This window comes from Adelges cooleyi, unplaced genomic scaffold (assembly GCF_023614345.1).
Source record: "Adelges cooleyi isolate 19-005CV unplaced genomic scaffold, UGA_ACOO_1.1 ACOO_flye_CR_arks_rails_tigmint_CR_PRNA_30, whole genome shotgun sequence".
Taxonomy (NCBI): domain Eukaryota; kingdom Metazoa; phylum Arthropoda; class Insecta; order Hemiptera; family Adelgidae; genus Adelges; species Adelges cooleyi.
Genome location: NW_026095971.1, coordinates 15,086,946 through 15,112,207, shown reverse-complemented (window position 1 = coordinate 15,112,207; position 25,262 = coordinate 15,086,946). Strand labels below are relative to the sequence as shown.

The window sequence follows — 25,262 nt, the reverse complement described above, 5'->3', positions numbered from 1 at the left end:
CGAGTTTGAACAAATAGTGAACGTTTCTCGTATAGTTTCAACTTAATTTATACAAATACTTAGATTATAAAAAGAAAATATTTTAGGGGTTTTTCGCACTAAGTTATTAGTTTATTTTTTTCCCCGCGATTTTTTTATACCGATACCCACTCAGGCGTGATCGACCGTCACTCATTTTACTAGAGCTTTTATTAAAAAAGTCACAAATCACGAAAAAAAAATTAGATATTCATACAAATTAGGACATTAACTTTTCATCTACACTAAAAACTTAAACATCGAACACGTGCATTACTATGACGCATTCGCCCATTCGCGATCGCATCGTCTTATGATTAGGTTTTTATTAAATTTTATATTTTGTGATATTAACATATTGTAGACTTAAAAATAAAAATTGATTTCATGATAAAAGATAAACACACAATCGTCAAACCATGCTATGTTTTTCTAATTTATTACCAATATATTATTTTATGATCGTCGTATCCTGTTGTCTGTTGTCAAGTCATAAATACAACATGACAGTGGCAAATTTAATAATAATGGAGCAATGCTAATAGGATAATTTATTCTATGATTTTGAAATTGAAAATCCCCTTATAACAATAAATATTAATAATAAATATTACCACAATCCCGTTGATCTAAAAAGTGTGTAGCTAGTTTCATTTCATTCGGTTCTAGTTACAAATAAAAAAAGTTTTATATTAAAAATTATTTGCCGCCCTAAGCACTAGCTTATAGTGTTTACTGGGAAATACGGCACTATTATGAATAATGATTAAATTAACTATTGATAGCCCATGATTAACTTTTTCAATCATGACTAATTTAAATATTATTCGCGATTAATTTAACTATAGTTAAATAATTCTCAAAAATAAATCTCAATCACGAACTGCCCATTAATAATTGTATTTATGATGCGACCAAAACACGATTGAAGCCTAGAAACCCCTCATCAAAAACAGCTAAGGACCTAATCAACACAAACTTCGATATGATGATGAACTGGAAACAAACATGGGCAGCCACGGTAGAGAACGACAACATCCTAGGTAACTTATCACCAGGACATATACCCACAGGATTTGACCTACAGCGCAATCTGTGGTGCACACTTAATAGAATACGAACTTCGCACGGTAGATGTGCAGATTCCTTGCACAAATGGGGCATGAGAAACTCTCCAGAATGTGACTGTGGAGCGGAGAAGCAGACCATCTACCACATAGCTTTTGTATGTCCTATCCACGCCTATCGAGGTCCCAGAATCGACTGTCTCACAACCCCTCCTACATTTATTAAATGGCTGGAGGAACTAGAACTAAACTCTAATACCAAATATACTATTTTGTTACCTTATTAATATTACTCACTGTTACCCATACTACTAAATACCCTATTTTTGTTTTTTTTTTATTCATCTGTTATACACTAATTCAATTTACTGTACGTTACCATATTATAATTATTCTAATGTAGGTAACCATAAACCATACGCTAAATAAATAAATAATTTAACTATTACCCATGATTAAATGTTTCAATCAAGACTAATTTAATCGTACTTCAAAGTTGAAATATGTATTCATGATTAATTTTATTTATTATTATATGATTAAATTAATCATAATTAAAAAGTTAACTTTATGTAATGACTAAAATATTTAGTCATCGAATTAAGGCGATTGGATATCGGCCTTAATTAAGGCGTTTTAGGTAGGCAATTTCTGGTTTTTCTCTGTTACGCGTTGTCGTTGTGTGCATAGTAAAAGAACATTAGTGTGAGTGTTGTTATCTTACACCCTACCGTCCTCGCACCTGTCTAATTCATTGTTGACACTTGACTCTCGTATGCACACGCACAAGTCCGTTTAAACGGCTACTGTTCAGGATTCATACAACTTACGCTGCAAAAACTACTGATTTTACTTCAATCAGTCCGATCGTTTTATTGATGCGATAACACTTTTGAAAATTAATTTGAGTTCAGCGTGAAGTCTTGAGATCGGTCAGGACTCAGGCCACTTTTTCAGTTTTATTTAATAATATTTAAAAAAAAAAAAGATTTAATATTTTACAAAAAAATTAATTGAAATGTATGGAATTTTGAGGACAAAATTAAAAAATGTAATCTGGCCGATCTCAAGTAGACTTCATGGCGAATTCATATACATTTTCAGAAGTCTTATCGCTTCAGTACAATGATCGGACCGATTGAAGTTAAATGGGTAGTTTTTGACGAAAAAATTGGCGGTACCTAATAGCCTTAACTTTCAACTTAAATAATAAATGCCCATTTGTGACCCCGGTATTAAGCTATACCTGTGTGCCATAAAAAATACCAGTGTTTACTGTTTATTAATTACACTGATACCTTCATGTATTTGAATATCCTTGTAATCATGCCTTATAAATAAATTATTTTGGTTTTCCTTACTAGATACTATTAAACAAAAGAAATCGATTTTGTCAAAGTGCAGATATCTTTTAAAGTCGCATCACTCGCAATATTGTCAATAATCAATTGAAATAAATAAATTACGTTTATAGACTACCAAAACTAAAGTTTTTATAAATTGACAGATTAGGAATAAAAAAAAAAAAAAAAATTAACTATTTTATTGTAAATATAACATTTTACACCTACTACCATTTTTACTTTTCAGTTTACCATTTTACTTCTCTCGTTATAAATCTTAGGATAAAAAGTAGTATGTTTTGTTTATTCATGAATAGTTGTACATATTTTGATTCAATAGGGGTTTTATTAGGTGAAACAATATTTTCAAAAAATTCTTAAATGTATAAGTTTTATGGGGTAAGCGAAACATATTATTATTATTATTCGGGGCATAAAACAAAATATACTAAATTTTTTTAAAACTAATTATAGTATAATATTCCGTAGGGCAAATGAAACATTTAACGGTAGTTATTATGAACATGCAAAGAAAAGTACAAATATTATATATATTTTTTTTTAATAAAATTTTCTAAAAAAAAAATAATATAATGTGCATAATAATTACATACAAAAATAAGGGCGCTTTATGTAATAAAAAACACATTTATTAAATTTAAAAAAATTCAATATATAATAATTTTAATAGTTACAAATATGAATAATTTTTGAGACATTTATTTTAAATCCAAGTATGATACATGTCGTCGGCTAGCCAAATTGTTTACAACCTAAACTAAGCTGCCTTTTTAATTTATTAACTAAACATTTGCATGACTAGATGTAAAAAAAAAATAATATATATATAAATAATAAACATAAAAAATATAGAGATTCATGACTTTTGTTCTTGTGTAAAATTAGTAATGAGCAAAAAAACAGAACAAAATAATTTAAGTCCAATATGAGTAAAACTACTATAATACGTCTAATGTTAATAGTGCAATGAATATAATTAAAATAAATAAATATATAATTGAAAAAAGAACAGGCACTGTAACTTTAAAAGCGGAAGACTTATTAATTTTTGTACTATTAATTTTAGTCATGCGTGGCATTTAAATTAAAAAAAAAAGCCATTTAATGGCAATATATTTTTACATATCTTTGGTAAACAATATTAGGCTAAATGGCATTGATTTTGTTTTATGTTTGGAGATAGGTAACATGTAAAACACGACTCATTAATATGATTGAATGCATAAATAAAAAAATAAAATTGAAGAACATAGTGTCTGAAACAACCCTTTTTAATTTTGTACAAAAGTAGAATTACCGCTGCTGCAATCAGTCTAATTTACTAAGCAATAATGCATTTTCTTTGTTGGTGTTTAAGTGGAACAGGTCGCAGTACAGCTCTTACTGCTTCATCAAAAACCTAAAACAATTATAACACAATATTTATTTTGCCAAACTAATTCTGTGAAAAAACTACATTACATGGAATTCGTTAATATTGATGATAAGCCAAGACAATAATTAATATTTAACTAACCAATTTTAATCCTCGTTGTGTCAATGCAGAACATTCTAAATATTTGACAGCTCTGATTTTATTTGCCAGTTTTTGACCCTGTTCGCGTTTTATTGGAGACAGTCCTTGCTCAGATAAAATATTTAATGTCTCTTTGTCTTCTCTTAAATCTATTTTTGTACCGACTAAAATCATAGGCGCGTCTGGACAATGATGTTTGATTTCAGGATACCATTTAGAAACTACATTTTCAAATGAAGATGGACTAGCAACACTAAAGCATACAAGAAAAACATCGGTCTGAAACAAAACAAGTTACAGTAGGTATTATAAAATTATTAGATAAAATATTTAAGAATAGAAAAAAATAAAATAATTCTTAACTTAAAAGGTAGAACTTTATTCAAATAAGCTGCTTACCATAAGGGACCAAGAGAAACAGCATAATAATATAATTTTGTATAAATTGTTAATTATAAGTTATAATACAGAAATATAAAATATTATATGTTACCTGTGGATACGAAAGAGGTCTAAGTCTGTCATAATCCTCCTGTCCGGCTGTATCCCAAAGTCCAAGACTCACAGGAATGCTGTCTACTACCATTGGCGCAGAGTAATTATCGAATCTATTATATAATTTAGCATATTATAAAAATGGCACCATCTGAATTAATGTTATACAACTGTCATGAATAACTTACACTGTAGGCACATATTCTCCAGGAAAGCTGTCTGTAGTATACGATATTAGCATGCAAGTTTTTCCAACAGTGCCATCTCCGACAACTACACATTTTATTGGTCTGCCCGCCGACATTTTAAAACAAAGTATACTATGTTTAAAAAAAGGCCAATGTGCTAGATTATTCTTTAGAAAACAGTATACAAAAATCTTCTAATCTTCTTTATACAGTTTTATTGGTAATTACAGAAACCCAAGATAAAACGGTCAGACATTTTAATTAATTTTAATTAGTACGATGATTGTTGGAAAATAAAAAGTAAATAAAAACTCGACTATAAAATATTGTACTTATCAATTATTTTATTTATTTATCAAACATTTGTTTGGCGTTATCTTAAAAAAACTCTCCAGCGTTTACAATTAAATGCACCGCTCGACATTAAACGTTACGCTGTCAACTGATAACAAACATGTAATCATCGGATTGCAGCATATAGGTATAGACTATTGAGCAAAATGCAAACTAATAACTTATAACTATTGAAACGTTTTTCGAAAAATGAATTCTCGTAATACTTCGAACTTCTAAATAATTATAAAATAATACAACATGTATATTCAATTTACTAAAAGCTAATATTATAATAATTTACCAATAACTATAACCTTTTTTTTGAAATAATTGTTTAATATTGTATCATTATTGGTCATTTATTTGGAATACATATTATTTATCAAAGTAAGTAGTGCACACTGCACATTAAATTCATTGATTATTTAAGTTTACCATAGTAATACAGAATTAAAAACTTTAAACATAGTAATTCAAATCGTTCTCATGGTAATACAATTTTCATGGATGTTTAATTATTACAATTATTAGTAATTATTACGATTTCATGTTATAATATGTTTGTAAATGTTCACATTATTTCATAATATATATTTTTTTAATATACATACTGATAGTTCTTTTAAAATTACGAGTTCTTGGAAATTAAATACGAAGAACATTACTGCATTTTAGATACTGATGTTTTAGCAATAATAAGCGTCAGTAATAAGAAAATAATAAACAGTTTGTTTGAAATTATGTGTTTTATATCAAAAATATTTATACAAAATACTTAAATTACAAAACCTATTCTTAATCATTTTAGTTTATATAAAAAAAAAAAAATAAATAAATATTTGTCTATTATTCTAGTTAATATTTTTGGTTAGCAAAACAATTTTTCAAATTTCTTTATTGGAAAATATACAATTTATTTTTTTTTGCATCTAAAGAACATAATATAGTAAGTACTTTGAGTATCTAAATTTTAATGTGTGAGCTTATTTAATTTATAATCTACTTTTTTTTTTTTTTAAGTAAGAAAGAGCAGATTATGTAAGGAAATAATTTTTAATTGATAGGTATAGTAGCAGAAGTAAGACTTATTGGGTTGACAAATAAAAATATATAAAACTGTAAATTTAAAAAAAAATGTTGTTTATAATAAATAGAAGTGCCTATACATTGTTTCATTATTTCCTATAACGCTTCACCACTTAAATTATACCTTTTTCAAAAATAATAATTTTTTATTGTAAACAAAACTAAGACATTTAGGAGTGAAAAAGTTACAAAGTTGAAATCTAAATGAAGTTGTATATCTAAGATTTATATTTATACTCTGTAAAATATTAACTGAGTATACATTTTAACGTGACGTCTATGACCAATAGTCCTATAATGACAACATTATAGTCAACATTTTATTAGAGATGCTTTTAAAACAGAATGGAAAAAATCCATAATTTTCTAATTAACCAAAATAATTAAAAAATCTAAATCACTAAAACCCGATTTCTATCAATAACTTGAATAATTCGCAGAGAATTTTGTGTGATGTGCAGTGGCAAAAAAAATTACAGTCTATACGCTGAGGGTAAAATATTTTTTTGTACCCTATAAAAGTTCCATAAAATACTAAATAGAATGCACACTGGGGATCTATTAGTATGCAGACACAATTTTTTTTTGCAATGTAATTTAAGTTTTAGTAGTTATTGTGTGGTGGATGAAAATAGTTTGATTAGCTTTTATAAATTATATCTATATTTGATCAGTCAGTATTTGGTCCTAGGAAAAGTGCACGCAATAGATGGGTGTGTTCACTAAACCCAGTATGCATGCCTATTTCAATTTAAATAGTAACTGAAATAAACATTTAACACAAAATAACTGTGTTATTAAACAGTTTGTATTAATAACACAGTTATTTTTTTAAATGAGTAAACACTATTTTAGACCTAAAAGCCTGACAAAATTAGGCATTCTTAAGATGATCCGTTTTCAATTCTGTAAAGTGATTTGATTGAAGAGTTCTTTGATTACTTTACTATACTAAGTTATGTAGAAAAACGATTTTTATTTAAAAAAATCAGTTTCTTGTAGTGGGTTTTTTTTTGTTTTCTTTAATTATTTCAGTTTAAAAAAGTTAAAAATTGCTGTTGTTTACATTGAAATAATTAATTTACTAAAAATAATTTTAAAATTGTGACACAGTCAATGCCTTGAAAATGTATAGGAACATATGTTTTTTTATAAAAGTAGATCCTATATGGGTTATTATAAGAGTTGAAAAAAAATTAATTATCAAAATAGATTCTTCTTTCTTATGGCAATATTTTTGTTTAAACATTTTAGTGAAAAATTGCCTATACAATGCGCCTTAATAAATGCTAGTGTAGAGGCCCCTTAATAAAATATTTATGGGCACCATTACTAAAGAGAATAAAGAAAAAAACTGAGTAATTGCATATCAATACATAATATATTTTTTAATAAAATTGATTTAATTTCTATATAATTTCAATAAATTTACTGTTATATTATTATTACTAACATACAAAAGAAGGCAAAAATTGTTAACTTTAATGTGTAACTATCATTATGTATAAAATATGTAGGTACTATTAATAATATGTAATTAAAATTTATTTTTAGTTTTATTTTTTAATAAGAAGATAGTGTTTTTACATTTATATATATAAACTAAAAATAAGTTATAGGTATATATAATTAAAGAAGACTGCGTCATTCTCTGGTTTTAATAATTGTGCTATAATAAAATTGATAACTATTTTTATTTTATTTGTTTGGTCTATACATTTTTTATCAATTTCAATTAACATCTAAGACATGTAACCTTACTTTCATGATGTTTAAAAAAAAATATGTATAATGGTGAATGGGTAAAATAAATACCAAGTTAGAGGTGTCACAAAATATTTATGTGGGGTAAACTCAACTAAAGTATTGGGTTAAATATTTACGATTTTAATTATTTTTTCTTTTTATGTATTTTAATAGTGAGGTAGACTTATATTTTCCTTCATTATTCTTTATCTCCTCTACACATTTCTTTATACAAATTAAGTACGTTTTTAACTTTCTGGATCCAACCATTTTCAAGTCTATTTTGTTCTCTGTTACTTTGAAGTTCACTTTATCTTTGTTCTGCTATAATTCACTTACTTTTTATTGTACATCGATTTTTTTCCTATCAAGATCTAAAAAATTGTATTCATATTTTAGGTCTTTCTTAAAATAAAAATTGAACTACATTCCATTATTTAAATGATTCATATATATTTTAAAGAATTGTGGAAATTCATATTTATTTATTACTTAATTTACACCTACGATAACATAATATTATTTAAACGATTATTAGGAACATTTTCATGTAGGTCATCGTCTGGGTACAATACCGCCGAATAAACTAAAATAATTGATGAGTAATCCGTTCTTAGTAAATATTAAATACTTTATGTGTACACTTCAAAATAGTTACCTAGATAGTAGTATTAATATTATAGTTTAAATTTTGATTAAACCAATTGAGTAATAATACATTATGAGTATTATTACTTAGAGGGTTTACTGTACAATATAATAATATATTGTCAAATTATTTTTAAACATTATAATATAGCTTCATTTATCGTTTTGCAAACTATACCAAATATATGCGTAAAATGATAAAAATATAAAATAATTTGCATAATTTTAGTTGTACGTGATGTCGGCATAATGATACCTAATTCGGCGGTTGAAATTTTGGAAACTCATTTTCTTATAGACTGTAGTCGGCTGCATTATTTGTTACATGTTCGAGTGACTGTTTCGTTTTCTATGACCCATATCATCATAACGACCGTTTACGATTTGCTAGATGTATTCCGTGACAGTTACCTCCTTGCACCGAATCTTTATTCGTGTATATCTATATACATTTACAATTTACCCTATAACACAGTTTCTTATATCTCATAGGCCGCGTAACATGGCTTTTATTTCTCGTAAACGACTAAAACGTAAAAGAAGCACTTACAAAAAAGTCTCGTGTTCATTCGTTGTCAATAAAACTCGTCAACGACCATGGCGGCGTATATAAAAAAGAACAGTAATAATAAATGTCTTAAAATGTAGGAATTAATTGAATACTAGCTGTACTGCATATTAACGCTTACGGCATAGCATGTGGAATGAATTAAGTTGTATTCATGTCGTTTTCCTTTATTAAAACGTGGTGTATTTATTTTTGTGGCTGTAGGGTTTTACCTTTTTCAGAACGTTGTCGATAGAGACCGAGAGCAGTTGGAAGTTATAGTATACGAAGGCGGGCATAGGGTCCCAATAAGTTAATACCATTTCACGGTTTTCTAAAACCACGGTCAGCGTGTTTTTTAGAGACATTCTTGTAACCGCGTCATATATGAGTTTTGGTAGACAATATCTTTCGACTAATTCCATTTCAGGAGGTACGGCTTGGTGATGATGCGTATGGTGCGCGTTGCGGGGAGGGTATAGTATTTTCTCAAAATGACTAGTGAAATTTACATAGGATAGGGGCACGCCTATCTGACAGCCCATGGGGAACACGTTCCTCGAAGGTGATATGCAGACCTTAAACGACAGGTAGCCGTCAAACGCAAATGACAAGGTTGACAAAAAGTGCGTTACCCAGTCGTCGACCAGTTCGTTTCTCGTGGGTTTACCAGTTCTCGCACTGCACGTGACGTTTCCAATCATTTTGCCATTATGTACGGTGGTGCACGTCGCGTAATACGAACCCGGGCAGTTCTGCACCAATAGCCAGGGGCAGTCTTCGGAAACAGGGCCAGGAAGCGTTAGATTCTTTCGGGACTCTGGCAATTGAAGACAGTGCTTGATTTTACACCCGTAAAATCCAACATTGACGATGAAATGTTTATCGGCCCGGAATGACACGTTGTCGTACAGTTTGACTATATCTTCTTTGGAGTAAACTTTCAAGTGCTTGGGCACCGATAAGCCCTCGGCCTGGCACTTGTCAAACACCTCGGACAAATCGTTCAGGAACGATACACCTTCCAGACTGGGTGTGCAACATTTGCAACCCAATAGTTCCAAATGTGACTTGGCTACTGCGTCGTAATATGCTAGCACAGTTGTACCAGTGGGTACGTATAACCCGACGCGTTCCTTCTCGACGATCACTCTCAACGCGTCCACGTACTGTATACAGTTATCTTCGTTAGGTCTGGGCACGGTGTAGTAGCTATCGACGGCTACTGAAAACGACGCTAACTCCGCACAGCCTTCAACCTCGCACACGATCACCCTGATGCCAGCCGCGTAAAAATTTCTGGCCAGGTACAATGCTTGAATGGTGCTTCCGCCGTTTATCAGCACCGTCCGGTCGCCCTTGCTGTACTTCCTCATAAAGCACGCCCGGATAGCGAACTTCGAGAACACCAAAGGTATGCGCACGCACGCCCAAGTCAGTCGAATCCACAGAGCCGTCCAAATGAGCGGTATTCGCAGCAGTAACAAGTTGATGGGCGGCAGAAAAAAGATTGACTTCAGCAGCCGCCAGAAAAACGCGGGACACCATGCGACGGTGTCGACCGTCACATTTTGGGGCTGCGGCAAAAGTCGGCCGGGCGGTGGCGACGTTCGCCGGTCCAACAGGTAAAACGTGGACTTGGATCTTTTGAAGCTGTGCGACGGCGAAATGGCCGGCGACGAAGAACCGCTACCCGAGTCGACACTGCTCCGGTGGCGGTCGTCAGTAATAGGCGCTTGACGGACGTTGTCGGGCATCGCGACGGACATGCAAACGAGGACTGAGTCTAACGTTCAGTGTATGGAATGGTTGGTCAAAGTTCTGACCAACTGTTGTAATGAATTGTTATTATCGGTTTTAATGGATCGCTTACACTCGTAACCTTTGATTTGCAACAATATATACAGAGACTGTAATATAATATAATAATAGGCCACTGTCGATCTAAAAAAAAAACCTAACATATTCCGTTCTTAACTTAATAAGCCCAATCATCGCCAGCATTATGAATGAAGAAAAAACGCTATTACAATGAATTGCACTACATTACATTATTATTCTTTTGTGATAATCATTGTCGGACTGTTTCCAGTTGTCATACGCTTAAGACACTTCAACAACAATTTCATACAATTATTAATTATTTATATATAATAGTATTATTGTCTTAATAATAAAGGTCGAATAAATAAGGTTTGGCTTATGTTGCATTCGTTACTACCGTGTTTGATTATTTTGTTTAGACGTGATGTTAATCACGACGTTCCCATCGTGTACACTATAAGTATTGTTTTTTTAAGACAACCATGTGTAGAAAATATTATATAGTTATTTGATTGTCCGAGTTGTAACAACAATTGTAGTTTGAACTCTGTACAGGCCTTAATATATTTATCAGTTTAATTTTATTCATACTGTTTTTTATAGTGTATTTATTATAGATATTGCAATGGTTATAATAATAGTAAACCACAGTCATAACATTTAGTTATACAAAACTTAAATTAATTTACATAATTTAAATCATAATTTTTTTTTGATAAGTGTTGATTTTTTAGTTTTTACCTTGCGTTTGTTTGTTAATTTTGTTATTTTATACGTTTAAAACTAACTAATGAAAGTCAAAACTGAATGAAAAAATGTATTTAAAAGTCCCACCCCTATATACCTATATAGAATGTATAGTATATAAAAAACTTTGTTAAAGTTTTATGGAGGTTTGTTTATATTAATTAAATAATTAGTGGATGTATCCTTATTTACAACATCGATGAACAAATTAAAAATAATAAATTATCATAATGAGTCGTGGCCTCTCTGGCTTCCTACATAGCATAGTAAAGTAGCTAAATAATTCGAATAACCTTACATAATTGAAATTGGACAGTCCTATATAGTCGAAATTTTGTCTGGATTTTTAGCCTAATAAACCAAAATGGCTTTTACTCATAGAAAAAATTATTTAAATTAAAAATAATACCTTGAAGCTTATACCAATTAACCGGTAAATAAATTGACATAGTCGAAATTTATTAAAACCTCTTTTCTTGAATTTTGCCTGTACAAAACTCCTTAAAAATAGACCGCATGCAATGCCCTTAACGCTCTTTACACTGTCCCTTTGCCGATTTATTTTTTATAGTATGGTAGTCACGAACCGCTTACTGTGTCGACGATTCGCATATCGTGTTGACGATTTCCGTTTTGATTAATTTAGGAGGGTTAGTTGTCGCTATAAACACCAAAAACATCATTATTATTTAGTATGAGGGCGTCGAATGGCGTTCTAGTATCACAACCAAATAATAATTTTTCTAGTTAGATTAGTCAAGTGGAATGTGTGCTGATACGAAGTGCAAAAAAACGGGGACTCAACATTAACGAGACTAAAACAAAATACATGCGAATCGGTAGGAACAAAGGTCAGATGAGAAATGCAGCTGGACTACAGGTCGGAGGATATATGTTTGAGGAGGTAGATGATTTTAAATATTTAGGCACTAACTTAAGTAGCACAAACGACAACCACGAAGAAATAAAAAAACGCATTACATCGGGAAACAAATGATTTTACGCCCTCTCGGGGTTATTGGGGTCGAAGCTACTGTCAAAAAAATTAAAAGAACGACTTTACATAGTACTAGCTAGACCAGTGATAATGTATGCATGTGAGACATGGCCCACGACCCAAGGAGATGAGAATAGACTAGCTATCATGGAGAGGAAATTCCTTAGGAGGATTTACGGACCAAAAAGAAACGAAGACCAAACATACGAAATTAGGTCTAACAGAGAACTTCAGGAATTATTCGGAAAACCAGACATAATAGCGGAAATACGCCACAAGAGACTTAGTTGGCTTGGACATGTTCTAAGGGCTAAGTCAATATCAAATGATGTATTAAGCTGGATTCCTCAGGGAAGAAGGCCGATTGGAAGACCGAAACAGAGGTGGATGGACAAAAATAAAAAAGAACTAAATCAACTTGGAATAGACAATATTATTGAAGCAGCTCTGAACAGAGACAGATGGAAGGAGATTTGTTTTGCAGCGATGGGCCTTAATAGCCTTTAAAGCTGGAAGAAGAAGAAGAATATAAAATAAATAGGTTTTATACTTCTTAAGTCTAGAATCTAGACTATACTAACAATAGAAATAATTATCCATTGCATCCAATGCAACGCGCTGTAAACATTTACAACTTTTAACTTATAAACACTTATATTATTATACCTAATTAGTTCTACGTGAAACAATTTTATCTTACTATAAGCTTCAATTTGGGCAATAAATAATTTGGAGGGCGCCCATATTTTACAACGTCGTCGAACAAATGAAATTGTAAATAATATATTTACGCAATATATACTTATACAATTTAAATAAAAATGAAGTAATTTTAGAGAAGAGAGTAAATTAGAAAGACAAAGTAAAATGTAGAATTGATTATAGTTAAAAAAAAAAAAAATCAAAGCATAGAGAATTATGAAAGAAACAAGCTGTCCCGACCCGACGTTGCCCGGGATTTAGTTTGCCAGGGCTGAGTAAAATAATTACAAATAAAATAAAAAAGTCAGTACTCCAGGCTGTATATTGTAAAGCTTCAGCATACACCGTCTCGGCTTTTTTTGGATCTACATATGTACATTACATTATATTGATTATGTCCCCCTATTACTCAAGGGTCCCAGACCCAGATTCAGTTCCAATCGTAAAAAGCGTCCCCAGAATCGTGATACATAGAATCGGCCTGTTCCTTTAATCATCACCTATCATTCGCTCGAGTACCGTGGTTACCATGGTTACAAACCAAGTGTTTATTTTGGGTTAGCAACGAAAAATATTTCGTATTTAAAATACAAAATTCGTGTTTGAGGCCACCCTTATAGATGGAATTTTCAAAAAGTACTATGCCAGTAACCTTCGCGGGAGTGTACTCAACAACTTCCCAAAGTTTCATGGCGATCGGATGAATGGTGTACTAATGCATAAAGGACACACAGACAGACATACATTTATTTATATGTATGTATAGATATATAGATAGAGACCACAAAACTAGTGGATGATAGGCGAACTCGTGAACAAATATTTTTTAGCTTTATATCAAAGCTAAAAAATATATTGAGTAGAATCTGAATACTTCTAAAAAAAAAAATAGATCCCGGAATGCTGAGACTAGGTAATATACAAGCTTGGAACTTGTAAAATATGACTGCATTGCATTAAGAAATAAACAGATGATTTTTTCAAAGTTATCCACTTAATATCTTATAGGGTTTAATCAGATATTGAATTATTTTTCTGTAGTATTTTTATATAATGTGATTTAAATTTTTCACAAACTTTTATGTTTTTAATGCCCTCCCAAATTAGTTCATTTTTATATTGACTTTTGAAACTTAAATAGTATCGTACATATTTTATTAACTTTTTAAATTAAGACTAATTTACTGAACATTTAACTGCGTAATAACCAGTTTTGGATAATTATTCTTAAAGTTATTTAAGTTTAAAAATTAGGATGGGAGGAAGGGCCTAGTTTTAGAACGAAATTTTAAATACTTTTGTAGTTCTAGCTTTTATAAAAAAATTCAAAATACGCAACTTTGTACGATAAAACAATACACTATTACATTATGTACAGTTTGTATTGTCGACATTTTCTATTTTTTAAATGTAGGAGACCTTTTAAATTATTGTCTTCGTAGTTTTGTTTGATACCTATTTCTGATTCAAGCGTACTTAAAGTTACAACCAGTGGTTGGTTTACAATATTTTCAAGTATAACTTTTAAAACTGGTTGTCAACTGAGAACGGGTCACTGATAAAAAACAATTCTCATGATCGATATAAATGACAAAAAATGCATTATTGTAAAAGGCGTATTCCAAAAGAATAAATAAAAGCTAGAAATCTAGTTATTTTAACAATAAATCCAACTGGGATTTAGGTAGACGTTACACATTTAAGCCAGATTACACGTTGATTCTTTGCAATGAAATAAAATAATACACAATTGTTTTTGTTTATATTTGTAAGTTATATTTTCTCTCGATTCGTATAGGTAATTAAATGTTAATTAAGTAATGTTTTTTTTGTTTGTTTTAGACTATTTCAAAAATGAATGAAGGTGACTTAAGGTAATTTAACAAACAATGCCATTATTACAACAAAAAACTAAAATTAATAAAAAATGTCTACTAGTTATACTAAAGCTGCACTACCGTCTAATATTGGTTGTTTTCACATGGGCGTTATTTTTATTGTTATTATTTATACTTATTGTTGCACGCGTAATGCAATTTCTAATGCTTTATTTCGTAATCGCTTCCTGCTGTCAACTTTCAAAACTTTTGTGATTAATAATACGATACCCGTTGAAAAGCTAAAATCGTTTCACCCTTATTTTTTTAACGAGCAAAAGAAAAGCTAGTGCCAGTATGACTTTGCCAGTTATGAAATCACGTTTGTAGTCTTCAGTGCCACCCTTAATATATTTCAAACGCTCGTGCGCGCACAAACATCCATTATATAAATACCGTTACATCAAAGGATTTTATCTGTTCGTTTAATCGCCCTTGTTTATTATATCGTCATAATATTTTGCCTTAATCGCCCGCCCGCCCGAACCAAAAGAAAACAATCAATGACACGGGAAAACGTTATGATTTAATGTCCCGTCGAAATATGCATAAGTCATGCGATCCGTAACTCCGCCTATAGGGTTTACTGTCGTGTGTCATGGAATCGCAAGGGTCACGTGACGAGAGCGATTTGTCTCCGTATCTGTCGGCGAGATCACGGTTACCCCTTTGCCTACCCGAAGACGCCGCCGTGGAGATGGCACTGGCACCTGAATCCCCTGTAATCGAACAGCAGTCTCAAAAGACGCTCGTCGTCGAAGTGGTGTCTCTGAGGCCGATCGAAAAGTTCCGCAGGGCCGTTGCCAAAATGCCTAGGGTAAGTGTGCCCAGTTTGTTAAACTATTAGTTATTTTTTTATTTCCATCTGGTGGGGCACGCTTTAAAGTTAAAACGGTCAAACGAAAATTTAAACCGCCGAGTAATTACTATAAGTTTTTTACTGTTACCTCTGTTGATTTTAACTTTTTCGGTATGTAGAATTGTTTTCGTGATTAATCGGTTTAGAAAGTTTTCGCTATCTAGACTATAAACTTTCTGGCGGGGGCTAAGCGCGATTTCTTTTGCAAAAACTGCACCGCGGTGATAGACGCTTATTAGTACACACTTATCGCCGAATGCATAATATACAGTACATTTTTACAATACACACGTGTGTATATCTTTGTCTGTACTTTTTTATCTGCTAATAACGTTTGTTGGCCGTTCTTAATCAGTTCTCCAAAAAGGAAAGCTCGACGCCGTCAAAATCCAGAGGCGTCCCAAAGGCGATGGGCACCGACGGCGGTATAGTGCGATTGGACGTAGGTCGGGCGAGCTTGAGGTTGCCGTCGTCGAGTCGCGCAGCACCCAAGTCCGAACCGATGGACTTGGCGAGGGAGAACCAGGCTTTGCACGAGCGCCTGCGGGAAGAGTCGGCCCGGTACGATAGACGTTTAGATACGTACAAATTGGCTCAGCAAAGACAAGCCGTGCTCGTTAGCAGACTCCAGTCAAAGGTAAGTACAGTATACGATAGCGCGTCTCGGTTATGCTTTATTGACGCGGTTTCGTGCATTGTGCAGGTAATGCAGTACAGAGAAAGGTGTGCCGAGCTGGAGAGAGAAATGCGCAACAGCGTACCGGCCATCGACAATGTCAGGAGCTATCGCGATTCGGTAAGGGACTACCAGTCGATGGATTTGGACTCTGCTCTACGCGCTCTAGAGCAAGAAAGATCAAAGTAAATGCACTTGTCGGGGAACTAAAAAAATAGATCATTAAAATAATAAATAATTTATGTTCGTATAATCATTTATGTATTGTCGGGTATTTGCAGGTCTGAGAAAATCATGGAATTGAACTCTACGTTGAGGGAGCAATTAGACGACGCTCAAGCAAATAACGAAACTCTAACGGCGGATTTGCAGAAACTGACGAGCGACTGGGAAAAAATGAGGGATGAAATGAATGCTAAAGAAGACGAATGGAAAGAAGAAGAAAAAATGTTTAATGATTATTGTTCCCTAGAACACGGGCGAATGGCTAACCTCTGGCAGGATGTCGCTCAGGTCAAACGCATGTTTACCGATATGAAATCATCAACTCAACAGGATCTTAACAAAATTCGAGGTGAATTATCTCTAGCATCAAACGATATGGTTAACACTTGTAATGGACTTGTGAATGCCGTTAAACGGTCAACATTCGCCGAAGTAATGATTAATATTTTCCAACCTGCAAGGGTTTTATAAAAAATTAATTTTCGTTTTAGGAAAAACAATATGAGAAAGTTGTAAAGGAAAATACGACATTACAAAACAAATTAGAAAGGTTGCAAAACGACTACGACACTATAAGCTCGCAATTGCGTCAAAAAGAAATGCAACTCGAAGACCTCAAGACAAACTTTTCAGAAATCGTAAGTGTTGCGGTTATTATGATTATATTATAGTTTTTTATGGTGTTGCAATTATTTATATAGGAAGAAAAATATAATGACGCCAACAAGAATGAAGTCGACGCTAATCATTTACGCGTTGATATTGAGGTGTTAATGAACGGAATGCAAGAAATAGTCAGAGTCTTGCAACAAGATAAAGATATCCTTGGTGATTATATTAGACCTCCACCTCCGCCACATCTTCATCTTAGTTCTGGAATTATTAAAGCCGAACCAAAGATTAAACCAATTTCAGCAACCAGCAGTTTTGTCGATAGCACTCTATCGGCTGTCCAAACTATTATTTATAGGTATCAGACAAATATTCATGAGTTGCAAGTACAACTGTCATCATGCGTGGACAAAATGTCAGAAACAAAAAAACATTGTGAACAACTAGAAGTGTTAGAAAAAGACTTACAAGTCAAAATTGAAGATCTCAGTAAAGAACTAGATGAGTGTCGTTCAGTCAATACTAGATTAGGTCACGAACGTGATGCATTAGCTGAAACAATTGAAAGACTTCGAAACGAAGCTCAAGCATTACAACAAAACCGAATGCATGTTAGCACTGTGGTAATGTACTTATTAACTATTAATTAAGCTTAACCACAAGTCTAAACTATAATTTTAAAATTATAAATAATTTCTATTAAAGTATCAAAATTGTGTTTAATAATTTATCTTATTCTATATTTTAAAGGTTGAAAATATGAATTCAGATTATGATAAAGTACAAAAAACCAACACTAAACTTCAAAAATTAAATGATACATTAGAAGATGAAAAAATGTTCCAACAGGGAGAAATTGATAGACTATTAAAAGAAATTGACATAAGAATTTTGTCAGAAAATGAAAATCAAGATAGGTGTAGTTGCTTAAAAGAAGAGTTAATTAGTGTAAAAGAAGAATTAAATCAAGTGTATCTGGACAAAGACCTTTTGGAACAGCGGTGTCTCGAATTTGAACTGTTACAAGCAAAAATGGAAAAAATTAAAGGTTTTTATTTTAAAATTATAACATTTAAGAAGATGATTAAAAAATAAAATAATATAACATGTTTTTTAGGAGATCTTGAATCTGAACTGGAAAAAACTGCTTTGGATCGAACCGATTGTCAAGAATCATTAGCAAAGGCCGAATCACTTCTACTAGATGGGACAACAGAAAAAAAAACATTACAAAAAGAACAGGAAAAATTATTAGAAGATAAGAAAAAGCTTCAGGATCAAGTAGATGACTTGTCTGGGGATTTAGTAGCGCTAAGGAAAGAATTGTTGCAAATGGAGCAAGACAAACAGGACTTAGAAACAGAACGATCAATTTCTACAGAAAAATGGAAAACATTGTTGTTAGAAAAAGAAAAAGTAGTTATATAATTTATAAATAAATTGTTCTACTAGTTTACTTTTGAAATACATTGTTAAAAATCATAATATAAAAACATTTACAAATAAATAAGAAAAAGCTTATCAATATTGATTCTTATGCAACTGTTATTAGTTGGAAAATGAATTGGAAGACATATTAAAGGATAGATCACACTTAGAAGACCAATTGCTAAATGAGAAACATAAGAGAAAATCACTTAATGAAGAGCTGATAAGGTTGAATCAAAAACTTGACCATACAATGGATAATAATACTAGAATAAATAACCAATTTCAGAATGTTATCAAAGAAAACGAAGATAAACAGGTAACTCTGTTCATACACTTTTTCTAAACTCATATTTCTTAAAAATAACATAAACACTTACATAACATGCCGTGTAATATATTTGTATTTAATTGTTATTAAGATTGCACTTGATGGATGCTTAAAACAACTGGATAGTTTAGAAAGAAAGCTCTTTACGCTTAATGGAGAAAAAGAGAATCTCGAAGCCATGTTATTTGATGTTCAAAATAACTTAGAAATATCAGAAAATCGGTGCAAGCAAGTAGAACGAGAGAAGCAAGAACTATTAATAAAACAAGTATAGAATTAAATGGTTAAAACTAAAATAAATATAAATGTCTTTATAATATTATGATTTTAGGAATCAATGAGGGGTGAAATATATCGTTTGTGTAAGGATATTGAAAATTGTGAGCATGCAGCAAACAATACTAAAGCTGAACTTCTACTTCAGTCTAGGACTCTGGAAACAGAGTTCCAGCAGACTGTTGATGGGATGAAGAAACAGGCTGAAGACAATATTCAAAAATTGTCTAACGAGAAAGTAATTTACCATAATAATACAGCATATGATATTAAATTTAATAATCTCTGAATATTGCAGGAAGCTCTTAAAGTAAACTACGAAAGAAAAATGCAAGATGAATTAAATCGGCTAGGAAAAAACAAAGATAGTGAGATAGAAAAATTGAAACAAAAATTAGATGTACTGCAGAAGAATATTGATACAATAACACAGCAACACGATGAAGCACTATTAAGGGCTGAAAATGAAAAACAACAAACTCTGCTACTTGGTATCTACATTACATTTTAATTTATAATAATTTCTTAAATAAATAATACTTCCTGATTGTTAATATGTGTTTTGTGTTGTTTAGTTCACCGTGACCAAAAAGCAATTGTTAGTAAACTAGAATGTGTCAAGAAAGAGTTAGAAGGTGAAAAAGAAAGCTATGAACGTTTGTTGAGAGAAACTCGTGGCAAACTAGAAAATGAAAAAGGGATGGTAAACTCATTACGTGAACAGTTGGCGAAAATAAGGAATGAACTTAATGAGCTACGTATACAATCTGATAGCGATAAATGCCAGCTAATTGGTCAATTGGATGAAATCCAAGCAGATCGAGACAAACACATGCAAGAATGTATGGAAGTTAAATCTCAACTGGCCATAGCAGAAGATAAATTAGATAATTTACATTCCCATTTGAATGACACTAACAGAAAACTAAAAGAATGTAAGTGTTTGTTATATATTTTAATAGTTTTGTTTTGAGCTAATTTATGATTATTTTTTGTTTTATTATTAGCTGATTCTATAGCTGAACATATTCGAAAAGAATTAATGGAAACAAGAAGAAATTTAAATGAGACTAGCATTGAAAAAGAGAAATACCAATTATCCAACAGAGAGCTCCGAGAACATATTAAAAAGTCTGAAATGGATAAACGTGAACAAGGAAGAAGTTTAGAGGAAGCAATTCAAAAGATAACTTTATTAGATGACAAATGTAGTCAGATAGAAAGTGAACGCATACGTTTAAGTGCTGAATGTAAAGAAGCTTGCCGAAGACTCGAAGAAACGGAAAAAACTTGTAAAGCACTCCAGGAGGACCTACAGCGAGCAGCTATAACTGGTGAATCTCGTAGAAATGAACAAAAACAACTCCAAACGAAACTAGATGCAGAATCAGAAGAACGAGAAAGGGCTTGTGAGCTTGTGCAGCAATTAAGGAAAAAAGTATTGAGAAAAATAATATTAAAATATGGATTTTGTTTCTATAACTATTTTATGTTTTAGGTAAACGAACTAGAAGGAATTTTGGATGGATACGAACAAGAAGTTATGCGTTTACGTCATCGTGTAGATGAAGATGAATTACGCTGGAAGAGTCGTGAACAGGAATTAATTGACCGGCTTGAAGATGAAATTAACCATGAAAGGAAACTAGAAGACCAAAAACATAATCTGGAAGTTTGTTTGTCGGATCAGAATGCTCAGATCCAAGACCTAAAATGTAAATTAAGTGCAGCAGAAGGTCGATTACGATCATCTGATACTCAGTATGCTGATTTAGAGCGAAATAAACATGAGGTAGAAAATCGATTGGGCACTATATGGTCTACGCTTAAACGTGTGGTGGGTATGCAAGCAGATGGATCTGTAAGAATAAGAAAATGGAGTCCCAGTAGAGGTGAATTTGTGTGCATAATATTTATAATAATAATAATATCTATATTATGGTGTATTTATTTTTCAGTGTTGGATGGACCTTCTGAATCTATCCGTTCAGACGGTAAAATGGTTGATCCCGAAGTAATTAAAAAAGGTGTACGCAATTTAATGCAACAGGTGGCACAAGTAGATCGAGAAAAAGATAATTATAAGTCTCAAATAGCAAATATGAGTAGACAACTTGAAGAAATTGAAGATTTACGTAAAAAAACTGACAGCAAGCTTAACTCAACAATCCAATTATTAAGGAGACTTCAAGACGAAAAAGTTGAATTGGAATCAAAACTTGGACAAAAACAGGCTATAGTTTCTTCCCAAGTATTAATTGAGTTATTATTTAAAAAAATGCTAAACTAATTAATATTTATAATTTGTTTAGGCAGCAGAAATAAAAGATAAGGTAGATGAGTTAAAGAAAAACAAAGAATTGTTAAACAGCCAAGAAACCATTATGCATGCTGACAAAAACGAAAAAATTCAATTGAAAGAGCGTTTGGAGAAGCTTAAAGTTCATTTGAGCCAGTTAGAAGCAGAAAAAAGACATTTGCAAGACGAACTAACTCTTACTGAATCAAAAGCTACAAAATTAGAAATAATAAGAATAGGAATAGACGGGGATTTACAACGGCTACAAATGATGTTGCAGGAAAAAGATGGCATCATACAAGTAATAATAATTCTAATGTAACAATAATAATTATTATTTGTAGTGTACATAAATAAATTATTAATAATTTATCGCTAGAAACTCGAAGAAAAGTGCGAAAGCCATTCAAAAGCTACTGCTACACTCGAGGAAAGATGCGTTTCGTTAAGTGCTGCGATTGAGCGTCTGAATGCTTCATTAGCACAAGCTACTGCTAATGAATGTGATTTAAAAGCTCAAATCCAAGCACTCCAGAGGTCATTGCACGATGCTTCTATTAGCTCTGCATCCCACAGCGATAAGTACAAACAGGTGAGTTAAACATCTATCGTGTGAAATCGGTTATGGATTAGGTTTATTTGCAAACAATGTAGTTGTAACGAATTATACAGTTATTATATAACAGTAACTATTAGGTATCAATTAATTTAATTTACAAATGCTTCTAATTTTATTGTTTAGCTACAAAGAGCATTACAAGCATGTGAAAATGAAAAAAAAATCGCTTTAGAACGCCTGGAAATAGCTCAGCACAATTTAGCCGATTGTCGTCGTGATCAGCAATCGGTCAACGATTCTATCTTAAGACTGCAACTGGACTTAGAAAACAAGGAAGTACAAAAATCTCATTTAGAAGCTCAACTCAGAGCGTTAGGAAACAAATCATTGCCAAGACAATCAAACAAAGATCTATATGACGAGAGTTCTGATCTTAAATTCAAGCTTCAATCATTAAATGATAAAGTATGATTAATGAAAAATTATCATTTTAAGCGACAAAAAAATGTTTATTAATATTTTTTTCAGGTTCGTTTGCTCGAGTCAGAAAAACGAAGTCTGGAAAAAAAGGCGCTCTCTAGGAGCAAAAGTTTTGAAAGGGTGGATTATGATGGAAAATACAGTCATAGCGGTCGTTTTTATGACGAACACCGAGATTTAAAAAACAAATGTGATGAACTGGAAAGAAGGTTGTATGAAAAAGAACAAGAATTGAAAAATTTAAAAATGTCTGCTATGGACTACTGGTATGCTATCTATAAATTATATTTTATTAAACTATAATCGTTTATCTAAATCATTTTATTGTATCGTTCTAGTTCCAATATACCTGTAAAACATACAGATTTGGAGCGTTATCGTGCTGGACAGTTGCAAGCTGAGCGAATGTTAGAAGCGCGTGAGCAATCGCACAGACAACAAATACACAGATTGGAGAATCAAGTAATGATAATTTGATTAACAAAGTTTACGAGTTTTTCACAAATTTTATATTAGTGATTCATGAACAGAGGATGAAGAATGGCTGAGTGGGTAAGGCGGCAGTGTGTTAGTGCTCAACTGCTCACTGTTGCTGGTTTGACACTCGGTCACGGGCGCTCCATTTGCTCGGCGAGAAATCGTCTGGTAAAAAGGAGCCGCCATCTTCCTCATGGCCTGTTAAGCTACATGATGATGATGATACATGAACATTTTAGGTAGCAATGTTGAGGGATCAGTTGGCTGAAGAAACTAAAAGGCGTCAAGCGTACATTAACAAAACAGCCAAAGCTAGTCGTGAGGCTATGGCATTGCGACAAGCTCTTGACAAATCGTTAACTAAAATAGCTCAAGATCCTTCGCCCGACGCTACCTTATTGAAACACGAAGCACGTACACTGCACCATACAATTCCACTGCCTAAATAAAATATATTACTACTAATGACAAAATGTAGCGAGTCAATTTTGTGTGTAGTTTCTATTTATATTATAATTACAGAGCACGAGAAAATATTTTACTTGTTAATGGCGTTTTGTTTAATCAGTATTCTACCTAGTTGTTAAATAATATTTTATTACTGTACCCAAATATAGAGGACAAATTTTTTTTTTCACATTACTGTTGAAACTTTAGTACTGTTAACATATTATGTGTCCTTACATAGTCAATAATATAATTATTAATTATATATTTTATATATTTATTACTCGATTTTTGAAAACGAATCATTGCTATTTGCTACTGACAGGGATTTCCTGGTGGAAAGGTATATTTGAGAAACTGGCCATTTTCTATAAGCCAGTAATCGTTCATCAGATTTTTTGGTATCCGAGCACAAGATAAGGCTTCGCTACCGACACTCGCTACCTTGCTTGATGGGCTACCAGAGTTTTGATGATTTTTAAACGGTTCATAATAACATCGACGATAGTAAGGAATGAATGTTTTTTGTTTCAAATGCATTCTGGCCTCCCGTAAATTTTTTTGAACGGATTTTCTGACGGCGCGCTTAAACGAGGTGTTGACTATAGAATTCAATAAGTACTTCACGTAATTGCCGCCGTCCGGATCGTCCCAAAACTTGTTCCCTCCAGCGTACATTGATTTTACCTCGGCTACGTTCGTTACGGTCGACCGGAAATCTAGGGTATGCCTTTGTGTTTGGACATCAATTTGCGGTGTCTGCTGTTGTAAAGCTCTGATCGCACCATCATAGTCCGCGTTTAACTTATGAAAAATTCTGGATACCAAGGGCACGTTTGGTATAGATTTAATTAATGACGCGTCGGCTGAAATAACGTCAAACCAGTCGTACCTCATGGAAGTTAAGGCATTCGGTTCTTTCTCGGCGTCGTCCTCGCCGAACAACATTACCACTCGGCTGCTGTTTTCCTGGATCACCGAGTGTTTTTTTGATAGCACTTGCTGTTTAAATCGTTCGTATTGGTCTGTGGTGGGCACGCGATATCCGGACATGTTCCTCTTGACCACATAATATTCAACGTCCGAACCCATGTCCAATGGTTTTTTGGCGTAGTATTCGCAATCGTATTTTTTTAATGCGTTGTGGACCTTTACCGTTTGATACGAATCTTGGAAGTAGAACAGAAGGTCGTCGGATCGTTGTTCCCAATAAAAACTTTTTGGCTTTCCCACGGCCGGTATTATTACGACAGATTCGCTGGATATTTCAACTCGTGATTGCTTATCCAATCTAAGCGTACAAGCACCGCCGTCAGCCGCTTCAACTATCACACCACCAACTGCCAGGCTCACTCGCCTGGACCGCGGATCGCTTACCAAGATTTGGTATTTGCCATGACGGAACTTGTAGCTGATTACGTCCAGTAAAATCCAA

General features: G+C 32.5%; 3 protein-coding genes across 5 annotated transcripts; 1 reads left to right on the top strand and 2 right to left on the bottom strand.

Moving 5' to 3' along the window:
- Positions 1 to 3,016: 3,016 nt before the first annotated feature.
- LOC126839272 (ras-related C3 botulinum toxin substrate 1) lies at positions 3,017 to 4,965 on the bottom strand. Its single transcript, XM_050574473.1, has 4 exons — positions 4,649 to 4,965; positions 4,459 to 4,573; positions 3,966 to 4,244; positions 3,017 to 3,848 (listed from the first exon to the last, which is right to left on the bottom strand). The coding sequence occupies exons 1-4, from the start codon at positions 4,762 to 4,764 to the stop codon at positions 3,771 to 3,773; spliced, it is 588 nt and encodes a 195-aa protein (XP_050430430.1). The 5' UTR covers positions 4,765 to 4,965; the 3' UTR covers positions 3,017 to 3,770.
- A 203-nt stretch (positions 4,966 to 5,168) lies between these two features.
- LOC126839268 (rootletin) lies at positions 5,169 to 23,929 on the top strand. 3 transcript variants are annotated; one of them, XM_050574470.1, is made up of 24 exons: positions 5,169 to 5,371; positions 15,124 to 15,155; positions 15,739 to 15,975; positions 16,373 to 16,654; positions 16,721 to 16,878; positions 16,975 to 17,350; positions 17,410 to 17,556; positions 17,620 to 18,153; positions 18,281 to 18,578; positions 18,648 to 18,946; positions 19,083 to 19,277; positions 19,381 to 19,557; positions 19,621 to 19,803; positions 19,864 to 20,056; positions 20,141 to 20,500; positions 20,573 to 21,003; positions 21,064 to 21,457; positions 21,524 to 21,816; positions 21,878 to 22,165; positions 22,244 to 22,456; positions 22,607 to 22,888; positions 22,952 to 23,169; positions 23,242 to 23,365; positions 23,620 to 23,929. In XM_050574470.1, exons 3-24 carry the CDS (start codon positions 15,757 to 15,759, stop codon positions 23,827 to 23,829), a joined length of 5,874 nt encoding a protein of 1,957 aa, XP_050430427.1. In that variant the 5' UTR covers positions 5,169 to 5,371; positions 15,124 to 15,155; positions 15,739 to 15,756; the 3' UTR covers positions 23,830 to 23,929. The 3 variants fall into 3 exon arrangements, with proteins under 3 accessions (XP_050430427.1, XP_050430426.1, XP_050430428.1); XM_050574469.1 differs by having other exon boundaries at positions 15,124 to 15,975; XM_050574471.1 differs by lacking the exon at positions 15,739 to 15,975 and having other exon boundaries at positions 5,172 to 5,371.
- On the bottom strand, positions 7,658 to 10,822 carry LOC126839269 (uncharacterized). The gene has a single exon (XM_050574472.1). It carries the CDS (start codon positions 10,778 to 10,780, stop codon positions 9,203 to 9,205), a length of 1,578 nt encoding a protein of 525 aa, XP_050430429.1. The 5' UTR covers positions 10,781 to 10,822; the 3' UTR covers positions 7,658 to 9,202.
- Positions 23,930 to 25,262: the final 1,333 nt, after the last annotated feature.

Bases quoted from the DNA above. Each gene is read 5' to 3' on its own strand.
- LOC126839272 (XM_050574473.1), bottom strand. From the start codon at position 4,764: ATGTCGGCGGGCAGACCAATAAAATGTGTAGTTGTCGGAGATGGCACT. The intron at 4,245-4,458 runs GTAACATATAAT...GTTTTGTTTCAG, and splicing joins GACCTCTTTCGTATCCACAG to ACCGATGTTTTTCTTGTATG. The intron at 3,849-3,965 runs GTTAGTTAAATA...TAATTGTTTTAG, and splicing joins CACAACGAGGATTAAAATTG to GTTTTTGATGAAGCAGTAAG.
- LOC126839268 (XM_050574470.1), top strand. From the start codon at position 15,757: ATGGAATCGCAAGGGTCACGTGACGAGAGCGATTTGTCTCCGTATCTG. The intron at 17,557-17,619 runs GTAAGTGTTGCG...TTATTTATATAG, and splicing joins AGACAAACTTTTCAGAAATC to GAAGAAAAATATAATGACGC. The intron at 18,154-18,280 runs GTAATGTACTTA...TATATTTTAAAG, and splicing joins GAATGCATGTTAGCACTGTG to GTTGAAAATATGAATTCAGA.
- LOC126839269 (XM_050574472.1), bottom strand. From the start codon at position 10,780: ATGTCCGTCGCGATGCCCGACAACGTCCGTCAAGCGCCTATTACTGAC.